Source organism: Anomaloglossus baeobatrachus, chromosome 7 (assembly GCF_048569485.1).
Source record: "Anomaloglossus baeobatrachus isolate aAnoBae1 chromosome 7, aAnoBae1.hap1, whole genome shotgun sequence".
NCBI lineage: Eukaryota > Metazoa > Chordata > Amphibia > Anura > Aromobatidae > Anomaloglossus > Anomaloglossus baeobatrachus.
Window position 1 is genome coordinate 54,981,219 of NC_134359.1, and position 24,696 is coordinate 55,005,914.

At 48.1% G+C, this 24,696-nt stretch overlaps 1 protein-coding gene across 1 annotated transcript in view; it reads right to left on the reverse strand.

Annotated features, from left to right (window-relative positions):
- Window positions 1–242: 242 nt before the first annotated feature.
- LOC142245044 (FAST kinase domain-containing protein 1, mitochondrial-like) overlaps window positions 243–24,696 on the reverse strand; it is a 76,750-nt gene continuing 52,296 nt past the window's right edge. The window contains 8 exon segments of the mRNA XM_075317295.1: window positions 243–392; window positions 2,993–3,104; window positions 5,010–5,118; window positions 19,619–19,723; window positions 21,111–21,242; window positions 21,568–21,696; window positions 22,678–22,792; window positions 22,899–23,385. Of these exon segments, the coding sequence (XP_075173410.1) occupies window positions 303–392; window positions 2,993–3,104; window positions 5,010–5,118; window positions 19,619–19,723; window positions 21,111–21,242; window positions 21,568–21,696; window positions 22,678–22,792; window positions 22,899–23,385 (1,279 nt within the window). The 3' untranslated portion in view covers window positions 243–302.

Sequence of the window (24,696 nt, forward strand, 5' to 3'; positions counted from 1 at the left end):
CTATGCATTACAGAGCTATGATTCCTAAACCCTTTCTCCGATTTGGATGTGAAAACTCTCATATTGCAGCTGGGAGTGTGCACTTTCAGCGCATATTATATATATAATTGTATTTCTGAACATGTTTTTGTAAACAGCTAAAATAACAAAACTTGTGTCACTGTCCAAATATTTCTGGACCTAACTGTATACAATATGTTCAGTACATAATCTGTTAATCCACAAATAAACACTAGTATCGGTCACATAATAAAATATTTAATAGTTTTTATATTATGGGACAATAAAAATGTACAACGTGTTCAAATATTGGCATAAATTTTCTTTCGGAGATACTCCGTCTGTAGGTCTCTTCCGGCCGCCGTCAGTGATTTCCATTCATAACTGGGAATCTGCGATACAAATAAAATGTGACATTAGAGCCAATAATGTGGAGCATCCGACAACTGGACAAAAAAATAAATACTCAATCTTGGTATCGGCAAATTTCTGACTCTTTGTATTTGTGTTATCTCCATTTGTTTTTACTTATTAAAGCAAAAGCAAATAGTGAAAAATGCTCTTACTTTAATCTGTTTTTATCATATAATACAGTGTGTCTACCCATATCCTGTCCACCGCCATTAACATGAGAATGGCGGCAGCTATAGGCATAGAAGTGGTGTCTAGGTATAGTAAAGTAGCCATGCGCTACACAATGAAACCACCTATAGCGCCACCTGGTGGAAAACAACGGAGTTAGCATTTTTATCTCGAAAACTGAACGAGATAGAGGAAAAAAAGTGAATTACAAAGTTGTAAGACATCATCAATTCAATATGAATCGACACCTTGCATACAGAAATGCTATGATTAGAACGTGTAAAACTCACAAGGCTGCGGATGTGAAGCGATGCCTCATGGAGACCTTCCTACAAGTCATTGGGTATGGTGGCTGTGTGGAGTGGCCTCCACGCTCACCTGACCTGACCCCATTGGACTTCTTTCTGTGAGGTCATATCAAACAGCAGGTGTATGCGACCTCTCCACCAACATTGCAGGACCTATGATGACGTATCACAGATGCTTGTGCAAACATGTCACCTACCATATTGCACAACATGCAGCAAGATACAGTATGCTGTCCAGAGTCCAGATGTGCATTGCAGCTGACAGGGGCCACTTTGAGCATCAAAGTTAAAGGAGTGCCATATGCGTGACCAGCATTCAATGTTTTGGGGGGGGTCATGGGTTTCATATCATAGCATTTCTGTATGCAAGGTGTCGATTCGTATTGAATTGATAATGCCTTACAATTTTTTAATTCACTTTTTCTCTATCTTGTTCCGTTTTCGAGATAAAAATGCTAACTCCGTTATTTTCAGCCAGGTGGCGCTATAGGTGTTTCATTGTGTAGCGCATGGCTACTTTACTATACCTAGACACCACTTCTATGCCTATAGCTGCCGCCGTTCTCAAGTTAATGGTGGTGGACAGGATATGGGTGGACACACTGTATATGTGTGTAATATATATACATATACACACACAATTTTTTTTAATGTACACCATATTTTTTGTTTTATAAGACACACCTCAAATTTATAGAAAAAAAATAAAGGGGGGGTCCTTCTTATAATTTGGTGATGTCTTACTAGGGGAGGGGGGCAGCAGCGGTGGTGGAGCGGGCTCACAGGAGGCAGGGGCGGTGGTGGAGCAGCGTGATGCTGCGGGTGGTGCAGCAGGTGTCCCAGATGCTCGCTTCGGGCACTGTGAGGCAGGAACATCCAGAAACTGTCGGCGGTGCGAGCTTCAAAGAAATAGCGCCAGTAGTTGTCACGTGCGCAGATTGAGCTATCGGCTTAATGATAAGCCGAGATCCCATCTGCACAAGCGCCACCTCCAGGCGTCATTTTCCTTAAGTCTGCTGCTGGGAGATCAATGGGCCGGAGGAAGCGCATGCAGAGATGAGATCATGAGCCGAGAGCTCTATCTGCGCACACACTGACTCCGGGCGCCATTATTTGAAGCCTGCACCCCCTGACAATTTCAAGATGGCCCCTGCCTCACTACCCTCAGCGTGCACTAGCACTGCCTGTAGCACAGCACACAGCCTGCAGCATTGCCCCTGCCTCCTGTGACCATTTTCCACCACCCCCCGGTAAGGTACATTTGGCTTATAAGACGCACCCCTCATTTTCCTCCCAAATTTTTGGGAGGAAAAGTGCGTCTTATAATCCGAAAAATACGGTATTGTGGGGGGGTGGGGGGGGGGTGCAGTGAAATAAGTTTTTTATTGTTATTTACTGTTTAATAAACAGAAGACGCTTGTGACATTTTATCTTTTCATCTGACAAAAATCAATGCCACTCTGAAAGTAAAAATGAACACACAAACCAAAAATGGTTGACAATCAGATCCACTGCACTGATAAAAAAAAAACCTGAACCCTTTTGTAAGGAAAAAAATAAAAAAGTCGAGTGACTGAATGAGAACAGAATGCAATCTTTTAGAGGGAATCAGTCAGTAGGTTTTTGCTACCTCATTTGGGAGCAGCATAATGTAGGCAAAGCGATCCTGAATCCAACAATGTATGACTTAGATTACTGGGTGCAGCCGTTCTGACACAATCAGAGTTTTTAGATTCAGCCATGCAGCAGAGCTGAGAAAGCTGCTCCCGCCCATACACCAGGTTCTATATGTACAATGTCTATATACAGTGAGGTGCTAATCACAGCAAGGGGTGTGCTGGACTAGCTGACCTAGACCAGCAATGATAATCTCCTGAAGCTAAAACAAACATTGCAGGTAAACAACACCACGGACCTTGATAAGATAGGATTTCCTGAAATCTGTGTGACAGCATGCAGTCTTCAGATTACATAGTCAATTTTTTAGTAGATTTTTGCTATGTAAATAATAGTTAGGGTCTCAATCGTTCCCTGTGCGCTAGACAAACTACACATTGTAAAATAGTGTAAGCATAGACAAGCACCATTATACAATAATGTACCTGAATGACATGATATCCTAATATCGCCAAATGCCTTTTCTTCATTGCAAATTGTCCTTTTAAATGTGTATTATTGCAAAAGGCCTTGGGACTAAGCAAATCCACCGCAAATCTATAACACAAATAAAAACAAACAGCTAATGATTATACTGTACATGCATGGTGATCTGTGAATGGCACGGTATAGAGACTGAGGAGCCGAACAGAACGATATATTGGTTTGTTAGGATAGATTCAGTATAACTTGTATTTTATTCATTATAATCCCTGGTGTTTGTATGTATACGAGTCCAGTGGGAGGGCCTACCCAATGATTGACAGCTCTCTCTACATGTATAGTTGTAGAGAGACTGTCAATCACTGACTAGGCCCGCCTACTGGACTCATGTACAAGCACCAGAGATTTCAGTGAATAAAATACAAGTTTTATGAAAACTACTCCTAGAAAAATGTCTAAATCTGATCCACTCCTCCTCTATATCATCCTGACTGCAGATCAGATACATCACATACAATTATCAACATGACAGGGGCCTTACAAAAGGGTTTCCTGGATGATGATAATGATCTATAGGTTCCTTACTCTCAGTCCCGCTGCTGATTAATTGTCAAAAATGGACATAGTGTTTCTCAGTTATAAAAATAAAACATCTGCAGTACCAAGTGCAACCACTATCAAATTTATGGCACTGTTTTTGGTAAATAAAGAGGGAGTGGCGCTCACTGGGACAATATTGACAACCTAAGTATAGACCATCAAGAGTACACTACATTTTAACATTTAGTTCATAAATTAATAGTACACATGAAAATAAGGAACTTTGTAATATATTTTATCAGAGAAATCTGCTTCAATCTCTGCTAGGATTGATCAGTTATTCTCAATTAAGGGTAAAATCTGTATGTAGAGAAGACAGAGTTTCCCTTACTGAGATAGGAGATGACAGTTGGTGCTTATAAAATTCTATGGCGGACAGAGGAGGTAGAGGCCGACACAGACATTCTGCTGCAAGTTCTCCATAGAACTTTACAAGCACCAACTGTCATCTCCTAACGCAGTAAAGGAAAAATATGTATTCGCTGAAGAATTGAGAATTTCGACAATGAAAGATCAGTCCAGGAGGAGAAATAAGCAGATTTCTCTGATAAGATATATTACACAGTTTCTTATTTTCACGTCTAATATTGATGTATGTACAGTTAAAACAATGTTTACTCTTAAATATACAAGCATGAACTTACTATAAAACTTGAGAATCACATACTAATTTTAATTCTAAAAGAGAATAATCGAAACAGTGTGGAGAGGGGAGGGGGGTGTTTAACATTGGATTTACGCCAAAATTTTCCCAAATGTTCTCACTGTAAATGCCTATGCCACATAGATCATCCATGTTATACATTATTTTATTCTTTTGTTTTAAATTCCCATGCCAAAAGATAAAACTGAGGAAAAAGGGTGGCCATGGCTAACCTCTAGGGTGGGGCATGGCTGACATCTAGGCTAGGCATGGCTATCCTCTAGGGGCGGGTATGGCTAACCTCTAAGGCGGGCATGGCTAACCTTGAGGGTGGGGCATGGCTAACCTTGAGGGTAGGGCATGGCTAACCTCGAGGGTGGGGCACGGCTAACCTCGAGGGGTGGGGCACGGCTAACCTCTAGGGGTGGGGCACGGCTAACCTCTAGGGGTGGGGCATGGCTAACCTCTAGGGGTGGGGCATGGCTAACCTCTAGGGGTGGGGCATGGCTAACCTCTAGGGGTGGGGCATGGCTAACCTGTATGGTGTAAAGTACAATATATCGGTGAGTGCATTTCTCTATGAAAGTCATAAGGTCATAACTGTCTAAAAAAAGACAAATGTGGGTCAGACTACTCTCCCCACACCTTGGAGGTAGGGAGAAGAAAATTGGGGGAAATATGGAGCGAGAGTATCAGTACTAGAACAAAAATTCTATGGGTGGCGCACATTCCTGCCTGTGTTTTTCCAAAAATATCACGGAGAAATAGATGCTGACCTCCGAGCTCCTTCTAGTGACTGACTGCCAGGTTCACACATCACTACTCCATGGTCCTGCTCCTGGTATGGAATTGGCTTTTTATCCTTGTCCAACATGAATTCAAAATCTAAGGAAATAAAATATTACAAACTAATAAAGTAAGTATTTGGACACCATTATAAAGTTTGGCTGGCAGCTTCCTTCTTGAAACAGCGCCATACCTGTTCATAGTTTGTATTGGGTACTGCACCTCAGATTTACAAATGTGAATGAGGTTTAACTGCAATACCACGTACAATCTAAGGACAAAGGTGGCGCTGTTTGTGGAACAAAATGGTTTCCTCACCTGGTACAATCTTTTTGAGTCTCAAAGCATGTCCCGCTATGTAAGTTTGTTGCGTTAAATGTCTTCTGTCTGCATTAAATCTTAGTGTCACAATTATTTTATGCTGGATCATCTCTTGTGGTTAAGAAAAAATGTGTCAGGTAAATTGGCTTTAAGGAGGACCTTTCACCAGGTGAGAAGTGGCCAGATTTTGCTCTTATTTTATTCCCACTGTAGCCCTGAGTACTCCATTTTTCAATTTTTTTAAAATCCACCAGACGGTACCAGAAATAAAGGGAATTTTGTTTACTTACCGCAAATTCCTTTTCTTCTAGCTCCTATTGGGAGACCCAGACAATTGGGTGTATAGCTTCTGCCTCCGGAGGCCACACAAAGTATTACACTTTTAAAAAAGTGTAACCCCTCCCCTCTGCCTATATACCCTCCCGTGGACCACGGGCTCCTCAGTTTTGGTGCAAAAGCAGGAAGGAGAAAACTTATAAATTGGTCTAGGGTAAATTCAATCCGAAGGATGTTCGGAAAACTGAAACCCATGAACCAAAAGAACAATTCAACATCAACAACATGTGTACACAAAAGAACAACCAGCCCGAAGGGCACAGGGGCGGGTGCTGGGTCTCCCAATAGGAGCTAGAAGAAAAGGAATTTACGGTAAGTAAACAAAATTCCCTTTTTCTTTGTCGCTCCATTCGGAGACCCAGACAATTGGGACGTCCAAGAGCAGTCCCTGGGTGGGTAAAACAATACCTCAATAAAAAGAGCCGAAAACGGCCCCCTCTTACAGGTGGGCAACCGCCGCCTGGAGGACTCGCCTACCTAGACTGGCGTCTGCCGAAGCATAGGTATGCACTTGATAGTGCTTCGTGAAAGTGTGCAGACTAGACCACGTAGCTGCCTGACACACCTGCTGAGCCGTCGCCCGGTGCCGCAAAGCCCAGGACGCACCTACGGCTCTGGTAGAATGGGCTTTCAATCCTGAAGGAAGTGGAAGCCCAGAAGTACGGTAGGCCTCGAGAATCGGTTCCTTGATCCACCGAGCCAAGGTTGACTTGGAGGCCTGAGAGCCCTTACGCTGGCCAGCGACAAGGACAAAGAGCGCGTCTGAACGGCGCAGGGGCGCCGTGCGAGACACGTAGAACCGGAGTGCTCTCACTAGATCCAAAGAGTGCAAATCCTTTTCACACTGGTGAATTGGATTAGGGCAAAAGGAAGGCAAGGAGATATCCTGATTTAGATGAAAAGGGGATACCACCTTAGAGAGAAATTCCGGGACAGGACGCAGAACCACCTTATCCTGGTGAAAAACCAGGAAGGGGGCTTTGCATGACAGCGCTGCGAGCTCAGACACTCTCCGAAGTGATGTGACTGCTACCAGGAAGGCCACCTTCTGAGAAAGACGGGAGAGAGAGACATCCCGCAGTGGCTCAAAAGGCGGCTTTTGAAGAGCCGTCAGAACCCTGTTAAGATCCCAAGGTTCCAACGGACGTTTGTAAGGTGGGACCATGTGGCAAACCCCCTGCAGGAACGTGCGGACCTGCGGAAGCCTGGCTAGACGCTTTTGAAAAAACACGGAGAGCGCAGACACTTGGCCCTTGAGAGAGCCGAGGGACAAACCCTTGTCCATTCCAGATTGTAGGAATGAAAGAAATGTGGGTAAAGCAAACGGCCATGGAGGAAAACCGTTATCAGAGCACCAGGATAAGAAGATTTGCCAAAGCCTGTAATAGATCTTGGCGGACGTTGGCTTCCTGGCTTGTCTCATGGTGGCAATGACATCCTGAGATAACCCTGAAGACGCTAGGAGCCAGGACTCAATGGCCACACAGTCAGGTTGAGGGCCACAGAATTCAGATGGAAAAACGGCCCTTGTGACAGCAAGTCTGGGCGGTCTGGAAGTGCCCACGGTTGACCCACCGTGAGATGCCACAGATCCGGATACCACGACCGCCTCGGCCAGTCTGGAGCGACGAGAATGGCGCGACGGCAGTCGGACCGGATCTTGCGTAGTACCCTGGGCAGCATCGCCAGAGGGGGAAACACATATGGCAGTCGAAACTGCGACCAATCCTGGACCAGAGCGTCCGCCGCCAGAGCTCTGTGATCCTCAGACCGTGCCATGAAGGCCGGGACCTTGTTGTTGTGTCGTGACGCCATGAGATCGACGTCCGGCGTTCCCCAGCGGCGACAGATCTCTCGAAACACGTCTGGGTGAAGAGACCATTCCCCCGCGTCCATGCCCTGACGACTGAGAAAATCTGCTTCCCAGTTTTCCACGCCCGGGATGTGAACTGCGGAGATGGTGGAGCCTGTGACTTCCACCCACTGCAGAATCCGCCCGACTTCCTGGAAGGCTTGACGACTGCGAGTGCCGCCTTGGTGGTTGATGTAGGCGACGGCAGTGGCGTTGTCCGACTGGATTCGGATCTGCCTGCCCTCCAGCCACCGATGGAAAGCCAATAGGGCTAGATATACTGCCCTTATCTCCAGAATATTGATCTGAAGGGACGATTCTATTGGAGTCCAGGTTCCTTGAGCCCTGTGGTGGAGAAAAACCGCTCCCCAACCTGACAGGCTCGCGTCCGTGGTGACCACGGCCCAGGTTGGGGGGAGGAAGGATTTTCCCCGAGACAGATGTGGGTAGGAGCCACCACTGAAGTGATGTTTTGGTTGCAAGTGAAAGAGAGATGTTCTTGTCGAGGGAAGCCGAACTCTTGTCCCATTTGCGAAGAATGTCCCATTGGAGTGGCCGTAGATGGAATTGCGCGAACGGCACTGCCTCCATAGCTGCAACCATCTTCCCCAGGAAGTGCATGAGGCGCCTTAAGGGGTGTGACTGACTCCGAAGAAGTGACTGCACCCCCGCCTGCAGAGAAAGCTGTTTGTCCCGCGGTAGCTTGACTAACGCTGGCTGGGTATGAAACTCCATCCCGAGGTAAGTCAGTGATTGGGTCGGCGTCAACTTGGATTTCGGGAAATTGATAATCCACCCAAACTGCTGGAGAGTCGCCAGAGTGACGGTAAGACTTTGTTGACACGCCACCCGAGAAGGGGCCCTGACCAGGAGATCGTCCAAGTAGGGGATCACCGAGTGGCCCTGAGAGTGCAGGACCGCCACGACGGATGCCATGACTTTGGTGAAAACCCGTGGGGCTGTCGCCAGGCCGAAGGGCAATGCGACGAACTGGAGGTGTTCGTCCCCGATGGCGAAACGCAGGAAACGTTGATGTTCGGGTGCGATCGGCACATGGAGATAAGCATCCTTGATGTCGATCGATGCTAGGAAGTCTCCTTGTGACATCGAGGCGATGACCAAGCGGAGAGATTCCATCCGAAACCGTCTGGTTCTCACATGTCTGTTGAGCAGCTTGAGGTCCAGAACGGGACGGAATGACCCGTCCTTTTTTGGCACCACGAACAAGTTGGAGTAAAATCCGCGACCACGTTCCTGAAGGGGAACGGGAATCACAACTCCTTCTATCTTTAGAGCGTCCACTGCCTGAAAAAGTGCGTCGGCCTGTGCGGGGGGTGGGGAGGTTCTGAAAAAACGAGCCGTAGGTCGAGAGCTGAACTCTATCCTGTAACCATGAGACAGAATGTCTCTCACCCATCGGTCTTGAACGTGTGGCCACCAGGCGTCGCCAAAGCGGGAGAGCCTGCCACCGACCGAGGATGTGGCTAGATGAGGCCGAGAGTCATGAGGAGGCCGTCTTGGAGGCAGTGCCTCCTGCGGCCTTTTGGGGGAGTGACTTGGACCGCCACGCATAGGAGTTCCTCTGGCCTTTCTCCGGCCGGTTGGACGAAGAGGATTGGGGCTTGGCGGAGGGCCGAAAGGACCGAAACCTCGATTGGATTTTCCTCTGCTGAGGTCTCTTAGGTTTGGACTGGGGTAAGGAGGAGTCCTTTCCCGAGGATTCCTTAATAATCTCATCCAACCGTTCGCCAAACAAACGTTCGCCAGACAAAGGCAAACCAGTTAAGAACCTTTTGGAAGCAGAGTCTGCTTTCCATTCGCGCAGCCACATGGCCCTGCGGACTGCCACGGAGTTAGCGGATGCTACAGCCGTACGGCTAGCGGAGTCCAGGACGGCGTTCATGGCAGAGGACGAAAATGCTGATGCCTGAGAGGTCAAGGAAGACACATGCGGAGCAGAATTCCGTGTGACAGCATTAATCTCAGTCAGACATGCCGAGATTGCTTGGAGAGCCCACACAGCCGCAAAGGCCGGGGCAAAAGACGCGCCCGTGGCCTCATAAATAGACTTCACCAAGAGCTCTATCTGTCTGTCAGTGGCATCCTTCAGGGATGAGCCATCGGCAACAGACACAACGGACCTAGCAGCCAATCTAGAGACTGGAGGATCCACCTTGGGAGAGTGTGCCCAGCCCTTAACGACTTCAGGTGGAAAGGGATAACGCGTGTGTCCGGGACTGCTCTGGGCTTCTGGACAGCGTCCCTGAAGTTAGAGTGATCAAAAAACGTAAGAGGTACAGGCCGCGAAAAAAATCTGTGCCTTAGTAGCTTTGCTCCTTGTGGACGACATGCTGTTGTCTCTTAGGAGAGTGACCACTGAGGGTATATGGGAAAAGGGTATACCGCCTTTCCGAACAGTTATATATATCTATTATATATATTTATATATCCCGGCACCTTAGGGGAACCAGCACCGGGTGACCGGTGTGGCTTACCAACCGCTCACGAGCGGAGTGTGTCCTCCAGATTCCCTGTCGTGGATCCCCCGGAGCTGCAGAGCCTTGCTGAGGAATAGCATCCACCGGCAGAATGCTAAAAATGGCTGCCGGAGCTCTCAGGGGGGGAGTGGAGCCGAGGGCGGCGCTAGCAGAGAGCGGGAATCTGGAGTCCCCAAGGATCAATGAGGGGGGAGGGAGACATGCAGGATGCTCCAGCCCTCAAGGCCGACGTCATGTCGGTAATCCCGCCCTTACCCCTGACAGGCAGGCTCGGGGGCGGGATTTTTCGGACTAGGCCGCGGCGAAGCCGGGGGCTAAATTTAAGGCCGCGCCCGACAAGCAGGCACGGTCGGCACGGAAGTCCGCCGAAAAGACAACGGACGGAACCACCGCGGCTTCCGGGGAGAAGGTGCGACCCCTGTACAGTCCCCACATGAGGATACAGAGTACCTTCAAGTTGCAGGGCCCGGTCCCTGGGGATGAAGAAGCTCCGGTCCGGCAGGTTCCACCAGGGGCTGCGGATGGAGCACGGTCCCAGCACATGGATGACCGCATAGGATCCCATTTCTCCCAGAGCCGCATAAGGGATGGTGAAGGAGACGGCATGTGGCTCCAGCCTCCGTACCCGCAATGGGTACCTCAACCTTAACAACACCGCCGACTTAGTGGGGTGAGAAGGGAACATGCCGGGGACCCCATCGGGGACCTCTTTTCTTCCATCCGACATAACTATGTATGAGAATGCATGAGTGGATGTGTGCCTCCTTCCACACAAAGCATAAAACTGAGTAGCCCGTGGTCCACGGGAGGGTGTATAGGCAGAGGGGAGGGGTTACACTTTTTTAAAAGTGTAATACTTTGTGTGGCCTCCGGAGGCAGAAGCTATACACCCAATTGTCTGGGTCTCCCAATGGAGCGACAAAGAAATGAGCTTTTTACTTAGCAGTGATTTTTGTAGGTTGTATCAAGTGGGCGTGGCTTAGGGTGAACTCACAGCGGCTTAACCCCTTCAGCCCCCGGGCACTTTCCGTTTTTGCGTTTTTGTTTTTTGCTCCCCTTCTTCCGAGAGCCGTAACTTTTTTATTTTTCCGTCAATCTTCCCATATGACGGCTTGTTTTTTGCGGGACAAGTTCTACTTTTAAATGAAACCATGTTTTACCATATGGTGTACTGGAAAACAGCAAAAAAATTCCAAATGCGGAAAAATTGCAAAAAAAGTGTGATGGCACAATAGTTTTTGGGATGTTTTATTCACGGTGTTCACTATATGGTAAAACTGATATGTGGGTATGATGCCTGAGGTCGGTGCGTGTTTGTAGACACCAAACATGTATAGGTTTACTTGTATCTAAGGGGTTAAAAAAAATTCACAAGTTTGTCCAATAAAAGTGGCGCATGTTTTGCGCCATATTCCGAAACACGTAGCGTTCTTATTTTTTGGGATCTATGGCTCAGTGACGGCTTATTTTTTGCGTCTCAAGCTGATTTTTCTAATGGTACCATTTTTGCGCAGATACTACGTTTTGATCGCCTGTTATTGCATTTTGTGTAAAACTTGCAGCGACCAAAAAACGTAATTTTGGCGTTTGGAATTTTTTTGCCACTACGCCGTTTACCAATCAGATTAATTGATTTTATATTTTAATAGATCGGGCATTTCTGAACGCGGCGATACCAAATATGTGTATATTTATTTCTTTTTTAACCCTTTAATTTTCAAAGGGGGGTGATTTGAACTTTTAGGTTTTTTGTTTTTTTTTATTCTTTAAAACTTTTTTTTTTTTTATTTTACTAGTCCCCCTAGGGGGCTATAGCGATCAGCAATCCGATCACTCTTATCTATCTGCTGATCACAGCTATACAGCTGTAAACAGCAGATACAGTCACTTTCTTTTTCCCTCTGCTCTCGGCCGAAGGAAAACGAATGTGAAACTTCGTAGCTGCAGGCGTCATCACATGACCCTGTGCTACAATGGCAACCACCGATAGTCACGTGATCACGCACATGACTTCTGGTGGGGGCGGCGGTAAGTAAAAAACATGGCCGCGCGCATTTAGATCTTGCTGCCAGACTTTGGCAGCAAGATTTAAGGGGTTAATGGCCGCGGGTGGAAGCGATTCCACCCGCGGCTAGCAGGCACACATGTCAGCTGTTGAAAACAGCTGATGTGTGCCGACCGCCGCCGCCTGCCCACGGCAGGGGGCGGGGCTTAACGGGACACGCTCCATGACGGATATATCAGTCCATGGTCGTGAAGGGGTTAAAGACCCGCCCATGAGGATCCTGTCAGCCACACTCCATTGTAAAGACCATTAAAATCAGCAAAAAATAAAAAAACTCGTGTCTGAAACATTATGGAAGACTTTATATAAAAAAACAAAAGATAATACCTAGGGGAGCAACGCAAATAATATAGAAGCTAAAACTTCACACTTTTGGTCTGGTGACCGGTCTTCTTTCCCCAGTGTTACAGCTCACAGAGGAACTGTCACTTGCCAATAAAAAGTGAGTTATATCTGGTGTAAATTCAGCTATTTTCCAGAATCTTTTTTTTTCTTTTGTACCTGCGCTAATCTATTCTTGAGATATTGCGAACAGTTGAGGACCAATGCCGACTTGGACAAAGAAGGGAATTTTGTTTACTTACCGTAAATTCCTTTTCTTCTAGCTCCAATTGGGAGACCCAGACAATTGGGTGTATAGCTATTGCCTCCGGAGGCCACACAAAGTATTACACTTAAAAGTGTAAGGCCCCTCCCCTTCTGGCTATACACCCCCAGTGGGATCACTGGCTCACCAGTTTTAGTGCCAAAGCAAGAAGGAGGAAAGCCAATAACTGGTTTAAAGACCAATTCAATCCGAGGAAACATCGGAGAACTGAACCATACCACATGAACAACATGTGTACCCGAAAAAACAGAAAAACCCCGAGAAAACAGGGCGGGTGCTGGGTCTCCCAATTGGAGCTAGAAGAAAAGGAATTTACGGTAAGTAAACAAAATTCCCTTCTTCTTTTTCGCTCCTAATTGGGAGACCCAGACAATTGGGACGTCCAAAAGCAGTCCCTGGGTGGGTAAAAGAATACCTCGTGATAGGGCCGTCAAACAGCCCTTTCCTACAGGTGGGCAATCGCCGCCTGAAGGACTTATCTACCTAGGCTGGCGTCTGCCGAAGCGTAGGTATGCACCTGAAAATGCTTGGTAAAAGTATGCAGACTCAAGCAGGTAGGAGCCTGACACACCTGCTGAGCCGTAGCCTGGTGCCGTAATGCCCAGGATGCACCCACGGCTCTGGTAGAATGGGCTTTCAGCCTTGAGAGAACCAGAAGCCCAGTAGAACTGTAGGTTTCAAGAATTGGTTCCTCGATCCCCCGAGCCAGGGTGGATTCAGAAGCTTGCGACTGTTTACGCCGACCAGCGACAAGGACAAAGAGTGCATCCGGGTGGCGCAGGAGCGCCATGCGGGAAGTAGAACCTGAGTGCTCTCACCAGAACCAACAGATGCAAATCCTTCTGAAATTGATGGACTGGACGAGGACACAAAGAAGGTGAGGTGATATCCTGATTGATATGAAAGTGGGATACCACCTTAGGGAGAAATTCCGGAATCGGACGCAGAACTACCCTGTCCTGGTGAAGGACCAGGAAGGGAGATTTGTATGAGAGCGTTGCTAGCTCGGAAACTCTCCTAAGAGACGAGACCGTTACTAGAAGGCCACTTCCCGAGAAAAGCGGGAAGGGAGACCTCTTTCAAAGGCTCGAAAGGCGGCATCTGGAGAGCAATTAGAACCTTGTTCAGATCCCAGGGCTCTAACGGCCGCTTGTACGAAGTGCTGAGACGACAAACTCCCCGTAGGAACGTGCGTACCTGAGGAAGTCGTTTCTGAAAAAATACAGATAGCGCTGAGACTTGTCCCTAAAGGGAACTGAGCGACAACCTTTTTTCCAACCTAGATTGCAGGAAGGAAGGAAACATAGACGATGCAACCGGCCAGGGAGAAACACCCTGCGCCGAGCACCGAGATAAGAATATCTTCCACGTCCTGTGGTCAATCTTGGCGGACGTTGGTATGCTAGCCTGTCTCATGGTGGCAACCACGTCCTGAGGTAATCCTGACGACACTAGGTTCCAGGACTCAATGCCACACCATCAGGTTGAGGGCCGTAGAATTCAAATGGAAGAATGGCCCTTGAGACAGCCAGTCTGATTGGTCTGGTAGTGCCCCCGGTTAGCCTACCTTGAGGCACCACAGAACCGGGAACCACAACATCCTCGGCCACTTCTGTAGCGACGAGGATGGCGCGACCGCAGTCGGTCCTGATCTAGCGCAGCACTCTGGGCAACAATGCCAGAGGTGGCACATAAGGTAGCTGGAACTGCGACCAATGCTGAACTAAGGCGTCTGCCGCCAGAGCTCGATGATTGTGAAACCGTGCTATGAAGCTGGCACATTGTTGTTGTGCCGTGACGCCATTAGATCGACGTCCGGCCTCTGTCAGCGGCGCCAGATCTCCTGAAACCCGTCCGGGTGAAGAGACCATACCCTTTCGGCCACACCCCGGCGACTTAGGAAGTCAGCTTCCTAGTTTTCCACGCCTGGGATGTGAACTGTGGATATGGTGGATGCCGTGTCTTCCACCCACATCAGAACCTGCCGGACTTCCTGGAAGGCTAGCCGGTTGCGCGTTCTTCCTTGGTGGTTGATGTATGCCACCGCTGTGGAGTTGTCCGACTGAAGTCGGATTTGCTTGCTGTCCAGCTGCTGTTGGAAGGTTTGTAGGGCAAGATACACTGCTCTGTGTTCAAGAACATTGATCTGAAGGGTGGACTCTTGCTGAGTCCACGTACCCTGAGCGCTGTGGTGGAGAAAAACTGCTCCCCACCCTGATAGACTCGCGTCTGTCGTAACTATCGCCCAGGATGGGGATAGGAAGGACCCTCTTTTTGACCATGAGGTGGGAAGAAGCCACCACCGTAGAGATTCCTTGGCCGCCTGAGAAAGAAAGACGACTCTGTTGAGGGAGGTCGACTCCCCGTCCCATTGGCGGAGAATGTCACATTGTAGTGGACGCAGATGAAACTGCGCGAAAAGAACTGCCTCCATTGCTACCATCTTACGTAGGAAGTGCATGAGGCGTCTCAATGTATGCGACTGGTTCTTAAAGAAGAGATTGCAGCCCGTAGTGAATGCTGTTTGTCTAGCGGAAGCTTCACTATCGCTGAGAGAGTATGAAACTCCATGCCTAGATATGTTAGCGATAGGGTCGGGGTCGGATCTGACTTCAAAAAGTTGATGATCCACCCAAAACTCTAGAGAGTCTCCAGCGCAACGTTCGGGCAGTGTCGGCATGTTTCCTAAGAGAGTGCCTTGACAAGTAGAACGTCTAAATATGGGATCACAGAGTGACCCTGAGAGTGCAGGACTGTGACTACTGCTGCCCTGACCTTGGCGAAGACCAGTGGGACTGTCGCTAGCCGGAAGGTAGAGCTACGAACAGAAGGTGTTCGTCTCCTATAACGAAGCGTAGAAACGCTAGTGCTCTGGATCAATCGGCACGTGTGGACAAGCATCCTTGATGCCTAATGATGCTAGGAAATCTCCTTGGGACATTGAGGCGATGACATGGCGGAGGGATTCCATCCGGAACCGCCTGGTGTCCACGAGCTTGCTGAGCAGTTTTAGATCCAGAACGGGACGGAACGGCCCGTTCTTATAGGCACTGCAAATAATTTGGGGTAAAAACCGTGACCTTGTTCCTGAAGAGGAACGGGGGTCATCACTCTTTCTGCCTATAGAGTGCACCCTGTTTGCAGAAGAGCAGCGGCTCGGCCGGGAGGTGGAGAAGTTCTGAAGAATCGAGTTGGAGGACGAGAAGTGAGCTCTATCCTGTACCCGTGAGACAGAATGTCTCACACCCAACGGTCATTGACCTATGGCAGCTAAATATCGCCAAGGCGGGTGAGCCTGCTACCGACCGAGGATGCGGAGAGAGGAGGCCGCAAGTCATGAGGAAGCCGCCTTGGAAGCGGGTTTTCAGACTGTCTCTTTTTTGGGCGTGACTGAGCCCGCCAAGAGTCTGAGCTCCTCTGATCCTTTTGAGACCACATTGGACGAGGAAAAATGGGACCTGCCCGAGCCTCGAAAAGACCGAAACCACGACTGCCTCCTGCTCTGTTGGGGTTTGTTGTGTCCGGGCTGAGGAAAGGATGAATCCTTACCCCTGGACTGTTTAATGGTTACATCCAAACGCTCACCAAACAGTCGGTCAGCAGAAAAAGGCAACTGGTTAAGCAACCTGTTTTGGAAGCAGAATCTGCCTTCCATTCACTTAACGAGCAGACCAGGCTCTGCTTAAAAACACGGAGTAGCGGAGGCTACTGCCGTACGGTTCGCAGAGTCTAGGGCAACCTGACATTTGAGAGGTTAAGGATGCCACCTGCGGCACAGATGTACGTGTAACCGTGTCAATCTGTGTAAGACAAGCTGAAATAGCTTGGAGTGCCCCAAGGGTGAGAATGCTGGAGCCAACGGTGCGCCGACAGTCTCATAGATGGATTTAGACCAGAGATCCATCTGTCTGTCAGTGGCATCTTTAAGTGCAGCTCCATCTCCCACTGCAACTATGGATCTAGCTACAAGCCTGGAGATTGGAGGATGCCGCTTGGGACACTGGGTCCAGTCCTTGACCACGTCAGGGGGCAGGGATAACGTGTATCCTAAGCCGTTTGGAGAAGCGCATATCTGGATAAGTGTGGTGTTCCTGGACTGCCTCACTGAAGGCAGAGTGGTCCAGAAAAATACGTGAAGCTGACTCCTCCACTGGAGGAGCTGTGAGAAATAACCAACATTCTATTGATGGACGCTATAAGATTATTCACTATGGCGTCACCATTAGGTGTATCCAGATTGAGAGCGGTCTCAGGATCAGAATCCTGAGCCGCTACTTCCGCCACATTACACAGAGAGTCCTTCTGCTAGGATCCTGATGAAACCGAGGGCCGCTCATAGTGAGCCCGCTTAGGCCGTCTGCTTTTGGACTGACGTCTGTGCAGAGCCGTGACTCTGGGATGCGTGTGACATTCCCGGAGCTGTTAGTTGTTCACACTGAGGGGGGCCATGGATCAATGATTCACCAGTGCCCATGTTGTGAGAGACATGTCCGGACTGCTAGGCTTCTAGTATCATAGCCATAGTCCCAGAAAATCTGTCAGTAAATACTGCAGACACCGTCCTCATCCTCTGGCCATTAGCAGAGACTCCGGCTGAGTTGGATATAATGGGGGTCTATGTAACGTGCCGGCCGTATAGCCGTACATGCTGTACCGGCTGCATAGAAAAACATGTGGTTCTGCACCTTTGTTTTACACAGAGAATATGCTGATAACTCCTCCGCACAATCCAGGAGGGTATATACAACGTGCGACCAAACAGTGCAATGTATATAGTACAAGCATATCTATAAGTGCACTTCTGCACTAGTGGGGTTAGCACCCCAGGTGCTGCTTAACGCCTGTTGCAGCGATTGTGTGACTATCAGAATGCCAGGGTCTTCCACACTTGTCTCTGTATCGTACAGAAACTGACACTAATGGCTGCCGGCGTCCTTGTAGAGAAGGAAGCCGTGGGCGTGCCTGAGAAAGTGCGGGAATCCGGTTTCACAGTGCACACAGTGAGAGGGGTGGAGTATGCAAAACATACTCCAGCTCTCAGCGCTGCTGTGCTATGCAGCGTCACGCCCCTACCCTGACTGTCAGGCCTGTGGGCGGTAACGAAGGGAGACTAGGCCCAGAAGCCGGGGACTCGAGTTAATAAGCGCGGCCGGCATATCAGTGCTGGCCGGCGCGGAAGTCCCCGGCGCACCACAAATCCCAGCGGCGCCTTAAATAAAAGTGGCAGCGGCGGTTAGCGCAGTAGTCACCCAATACACTAACACACCCAGCAACGCTGTGGTGTGCGATGGCACTAGTGCGGACAGCGCCGCTGTCCCTGGCGCACTAACACACCCAGCAGTGCTGCCGTGTGTCTGCGCGGTCCCCACAGGGACACAGAGTACCTCCATGTAGCAGGGCCATGTCCCTGAAGATACTCCGCTCCATGTCCAGCAGATACCAGGGGCTGTGGATGGAGCACGGTCTCAGTGCCTGGAGACCGATAGAATCCCACTTCACCCAGAGCCCTGTAAAAAGGGATGGGGAAGGAAGCAGCATGTGGGCTCCAGCCTCCGTACCCGCAATGGGTACCTCAACCTTAACAAACACCTCCGACATGAAGTGGGGTGAGAAGGGAGCATGCTGGGAGCCCTGTATGGGCCCACTTTTCTTCCATCCGACATAGTCAGCAGCTGCTGCTGACTAAACAGTGGAGCTATGCGTGGATGTGTTGCCTCCTTCGCACAAAGCACAAAACTGGTGAGCCAGTGATCCCACTGGGGGTGTATAGCCAGAAGGGGAGGGGCCTTACACTTTTAAGTGTAATACTTTGTGTGGCCTCCGGAGGCAATAGCTATACACCCAATTGTCTGGGTCTCCCAATTAGGAGCGAAAAAGAAATACTAGATTTATATATACAGTGTGATCACCCATATCCTGTCCACCACCATTAACCTGAGAACGGCGGCAGCTATAGGCATAGAAGTGGTGTCTAGGTATAGTAAAGTATCCATGCACTATGCAATGAAATCACCTATAGCGCCACCTGGTGGGAAATAACGGAGTTAGCATTTTTATCTTGCACAATGGAACGAGATAGAGAAAAAAAAGTGAATTACAAAATTGTAGGGCATCATCAATTCAATACGAATCGACACCTTGCATACAGAAATGCTATGATATGAAACCCATGACCCCCCAAAACATTGAATGCTGGTCACGCATATGGCGCTCATGTAACTTTGATGCTCAAAGTGGTCACCGTCAGCTGCAATGCACATCTGGACTCTGGACAGCATACTGTATCTTGCTGCACGTTGTGCAATATGGTAGGTGACACGTTTGCACAAGCATCTGTGATATGTCGTCGTAGGTCCTGCAATGTTGGTGGAGGGGTCGCAAACACCTGCTGTTTGATGTCACCTCACAGAAAGAAGTCCAATGGGGTCAGGTCAGGTGAGCGTAGAGGCCACTCCACGCAGCCAACATACCCAATGACTTGTAGGAAGGTATCCATGAGGTATTGCTTCACGTCCGCAGCCTTGTGAGTTTTACACGTTCTAATCATAGCATTTCTGTATGCAAGGTGTCGATTCGTATTGAATTGATGATGCCCTACAATTTTTTAATTCACTTTTTTCTCTATCTCGTTCTGTTTTGAGATAAAAATGCTAACTCCGTTGTTTTCCACCAGGTGGCGCTATAGGTTGTTTCATTGCGTAGCGCATGGCTACTTTACTATACCTAGACACCACTTCTATGCCTATAGATGCCGCCGTTCTCAAGTTAATGCCGGTGGACAGGATATGGGTGGACACACTGTATAGAAAAGAGAAATCCAGATCTCGGGATTTGATATAAACAGGAACAAAAACAACAAACAACGATGGATTCAAGGTTCAGCGTCATCCTTGTGTATTACCTGTATGCCGACAACTTACCTATAGAATAACAGTACGGTGTGGTCACCAACACCTTCGTATATTGTTTTCCTCCTAAAATTTCCTCCAATAGCTCCCGAAGCAGCTGGTCCACAGAAGCCATCTCTGTAGAGTACAAGCACATTGGGTTATAAATTAGCCATTGCATTCGGAGAGCTTTGTATGACGTTCTATTTTGGGTCATTGTGTCACCTATATAAGCTGGATTCTAGGTTCTCAACCTCTGCTACTCATACTACATTCCTAAGGGATTTTCTTACCTTCTGCCTCCTTACTTTGCCGGGGCAGGAGGTCTGCTCCCAATTGATTGACAGTTCGGACCAGCAGCATCTTTGAGCCATTGGCCCAAACTGTGTGCTCCCTGATTCTGCAGGTAAAGAGAGCTTTATCTTTGCCGTATCAGAAAGAAGGGCAATGAAACTCTCCAGATGAAGTTTCACCAGTTTCAGAGCAGCACTTACAAGCTCTATTGGAAAAAGCTTGTAAGAACTGCACTCTCTGCCATCATGGCAATGAGAAATACATAATAAAATTAAAAAAAATCTCTCCGTTATTGAGAAAAGTTAAGATTTTCATAAGAAGTAAAACAAAACATTTAGGCTATGTGTGCGTTTTTTTACGCGTTTTTCGGGTGCAGTTTTGGTACCAAAACTGCATGCATTTCGTTCCTCAACAAAGTCTGAGATTTAATTTTTGCGGTGTGCAAATTAAATAAAATTAAAAAAAATGTAGTAGGAGCCCCCCATATTATGATACCAGCACATTTAAAGCCTGACAGCTGGAGGCTGGTATTCAAAGGCCGGGGATACCCATGGTTATTGGGCAACCCCCAGCCTAAAAATATCAGCCAGCAGCCGCCTGCAATTGCCACATCCATTAGATGTGACAGTCCCAACATTTTACCCTGCTCTTCCGGATTGCCTGGGGGTAATGAGGGAGTTAATTAAGTCTTGGATTAGTAATGGCAGCGTCTATCAGACACCCCCATCCCTAATTTGTAAAAGTAAATAAACACAAACACCGAAAAATCTTTTATTTGAAATAAAAGACAAAAAATCACCCTTTTAACCCCAAAAACACCCCTGCAGGTCCAACGTAATTCACATGAGGTTCCATGACGCTTTCACCACTGCTACTACATCTGAAGCTCACAGTGAGCGCCATAGAACATGACTACCAACTGTGAGCTCCACGCAGAGACTGAAGTGAGCCGCATGATCAGCAGTGACGTCACTCAGGTTAGCCGCGGCCACCTGTAACTGCAAATCACCTGAGTGGCATCACCCCTGATCGCGCACGCCTCACTTCAGTCGCTGCGTGGAGCTCACAGCGGGCAGTCATGTTCTATGGTGCACGCTGTGAGCTCCAGATGTAGCGTCTTTGCTGAGGTTGCGTTTTTTGGGGCCAAAAACATGCATCTTTGTAGCCACCACAAAGATACAGTGTGCGCACATAGCTTTAAATTAATTTATAAGACAGAAATGCGTCTTACCTTTTTTCTTCATGTGCTGACAGTACGGCTCATGAAACCATGGGACCTGACATTCCGGATGCTCAATGCAAACCGCACGATTCAATTCCATAAGATTATAGCGTAAATTCATGCTCTGCGCATGCGGAAAAGCTGAAACAGAACATTTCATGGTATCAGTAAAGGCTTTCAACACACAAATACTGAAAAGTACAAGACCAAAGAATCGAGGATTAAGATCAGAGTTTCAGGTCAGTCCATAATTACTGAGGTTCTGTCCAGACCCAATACACTGGACCAGACCCACCCTTTGTAATATTCTGTGCACTAGTGTCCCTGGTTTTCCGCATGTTCCCAGGACATACATAAAAATTTCTCTTGCATGTAGCGGCCCTTTACTCATCACATATCACTACAAGATAAAACATTTTACAGACCCAGAGAAGTCATAATAGAAAATAATAAGCAGCAGACATACCTGTGAGCTGGGCATCGAGTTGGCGTAAGAATGTGATGTTGAATATAGCATTTATTAATTCTTTCGGAAAGTGTTTTGCCAAAGCAAAATTGTAACAGATCTGCATCAAGCATGAAGGATTCAACAAATCTATGCAAAAAAAACCCAACAAACAAGAAAAACACTTTTAGTAAAGATGCAACTTTGTTTTATAGTGAAGTGTCTTGTCTCTTAAATTGTTTTATTCCCTAAACTGCAGCAACTTGGCTGCGCAGGGAACTGACACACTCAGCTACCCAGCTGTGCAGGAAACTGCATCCCTCAGCTGCCCGGCTGCGCAGGGAACTGCAACCCTCAGCTGCCCGGCTGCGCAGGGAACTGCAACCCTCAGCTGCCCGGCTGCGCAGGGAACTGCAACCCTCAGCTGCCCGGCTGCGCAGGGAACTGCAACCCTCAGCTGCCCGGCTGTGCAGGGAACTGCAACCCTCAAGCTGCCCGGCTATGCAGGGAACTGCAACCCTCAGCTACCCGGCTGTACACTGAACTGCAACCCTCAGCTGCTCGAGTGCGCAGGGAACTGCATCCCTCAGCTGCCCGGCTGTGCAGGGAACTGAAACCCTCAGCTACCCGGCTGCGCATGGAACTGCAACCCTCAGCTACCTGGCTGTACACTGAACTGCAACCCTCAGCTACCCGGCTGTACACTGAACTGCAACCCTCAGCTACCTGGCTGTACACTGAACTGCAACCCTCAGCTACCCGGCTATACACTAAACTGCAACCCTCAGCTGCCTGGCTGTGCAGGGAACTGCATCCCTCAGCTGCCTGGCTGTGCAGGGAACTGCATCCCTCAGCTGCCCGGCTGTACACTGAACTGCAACCCTCAGCTATCTGGCTGTGCAGGTAACTGCAGTGCGATCCCTTTCCATTGAATGTGATTGTCTGGAGCAGCTTTTCGGGCAGCTCTGCAGAGATTTCCCAGTGCTGTATCCCATCCAGTCTAAGGATTAGTGGTGATGATATAGTGATGGCACAGCCTTCTTTATAAAATGGGAATACCGCTTTAAAGCCTGATCTCCTGCGAACAGTGCAGTATTACTGAGAAATAGACATATGTATCAGGCCACATACCCTTATTCTCCAGTACATGTTGTAAACAAACATTAAAGAATTCTCCTCCTTGAGGCGTCTCATAGTTCAGGAAACTAAAAGGACGTAAAACTATAAGGACACTGGACGGATGAATCTAAAAGGTGATAAAAAAAAAAGAGTTAATTATATTAAAGGGCATTGCCTCATGCTATCCTCCCCTATCCCCATAATTATAGAACGGGGTCCACATTATAAAATACCTTTGCAATATCCTCCATGGTGACTGCAGCGATGGTGTGAAGGATCGGGGTTCGGGCATAGTTCATTTGAATTAAAAAAATGGAAAGTTTGGTGACGTTCCTCCAGGTGACCATATGTAGGAGGCGCTGGCAGGTATCCAGCAATCCCTCGCTCAGTTCCTCGTTCATCCACTGCCTGGTCTTGAGCTGGAAAATTTCATCCAGTAGAAGATCAATGTTGTCCACGTACCGGAGTCTCTCCAGGGCACAGCTGTTCAGTTTTTGGAGGAGCTCCCTGTAAGTTTTATGGTGGTTCCCAAATGCACGAGGTGATCTAGACAACTGCAGCAGTAGGACAGCTATCTTCTCCATGCTTGGCAAATTGCACTGCGGGATTATAGCACCAATTTTAGTAAGGACAGCTTCATCCACCTGGTGGAGGTTCAACAGAGAAAGGGCTTTGGCCATGGTTGCCACTTCAGAAGGTGCGAAGCTTGCAATTAAATTCCTGCAAAAATGAGAACATTTTTAGGGATGAAAAGCAGTAAGTGGCACCGGAAAATGCTCCTGCATTAGTTGAAGGGATTCACTACTTTGTACAATCTCTTCATTTTTCAATTTGTTCCCCCCAAATGCTATTAACCTGAAGATATAAGATTAATCTGCAGGCTGAAGCCGCGACTACTGGTAGAAAATGAACTTTATTCCTCCGCTGGCTTTCAGTCAGAGGCGTGACGAATGTGGCTACAATCATCGCTCACTGCACAGTGAGCAGTGGCTGTAAGCACGCCCCGGCACTTTGATTGACAGGCTGCTCTGTAGCACATCTGTATACAGCGAGCTATCTATCTATCAAAGTGTTGGGGCATACTAACAGCTGCTGCTCACCATGCTGTGAGCGATGACGGTACTTGCTCCTTGCACACCTCTATAACTGAAAGTCAGCAGCTTGCAGGAGAAATTAATAAAATGGGCTTCAGTGAAGAAGAGGTGCCGGTGTCCATGGCTTTCAGGGTCTACAGGCTGCTGATTATGAAGGACAACTTGGAGACCTGCTCCTCATTCAAGTGAGAATCTGACCAGGAAATCTTTCCTTTAGGGAGGTCCTGGATTCTAGGGAAACCATATAAGTGTTATGGTTCAGGACAAAAGCATGAAGGGCCAGGGGATGCTGTTGATTGATGCTGATGATTAGCTTGAGTGGTCAGATATCAGCCATTTACTGCCATGGTCTTCATCATCTGATGGACCTGCCAGTGAAGTTAAGTGACCCAGCATGTCCACAGTGGATGTAGACAACTCGGCGACGTCTCACATGTGGACAGTAGTGAGCGCACTCAGTCAGGTAGGGGAGCTGTGGGGGCTGCATGAGGGGGTTCAGGTTGCCTCAGACCTGCATGGTAAGTGCCAAGGGATTCTGACAGACTGCACACAAGAAAAAACTAATGTCACAGTGATAGTAAAACAAACGGACCTACGAGAAGATACCAGACGGCTGAACCGGGCCTTAAGATGCATAACAGTGATACTGATAGGATAGTGAATTAGTTGAATATTAATTCCTGTAGCAGCGCTGTGATAATTCAGGTTAGAATTAAATAATCCGCAGCTCTGAAACCCAATTTATGTCTATTTATACTGCAAATATCCCTGCGAATTTCACACTAATATGGAAGATTAGGAGTCTAAATATTCACAATATGAGAATCAAAAATGGCAAAAAGGTGAAATCTCAGAAACAGCCGATGGTAGAAAATAATGATCCTCTAAAATCACGAAACACGTCTGAAACTGTGACATAATGCGGTAAATGCTCTTT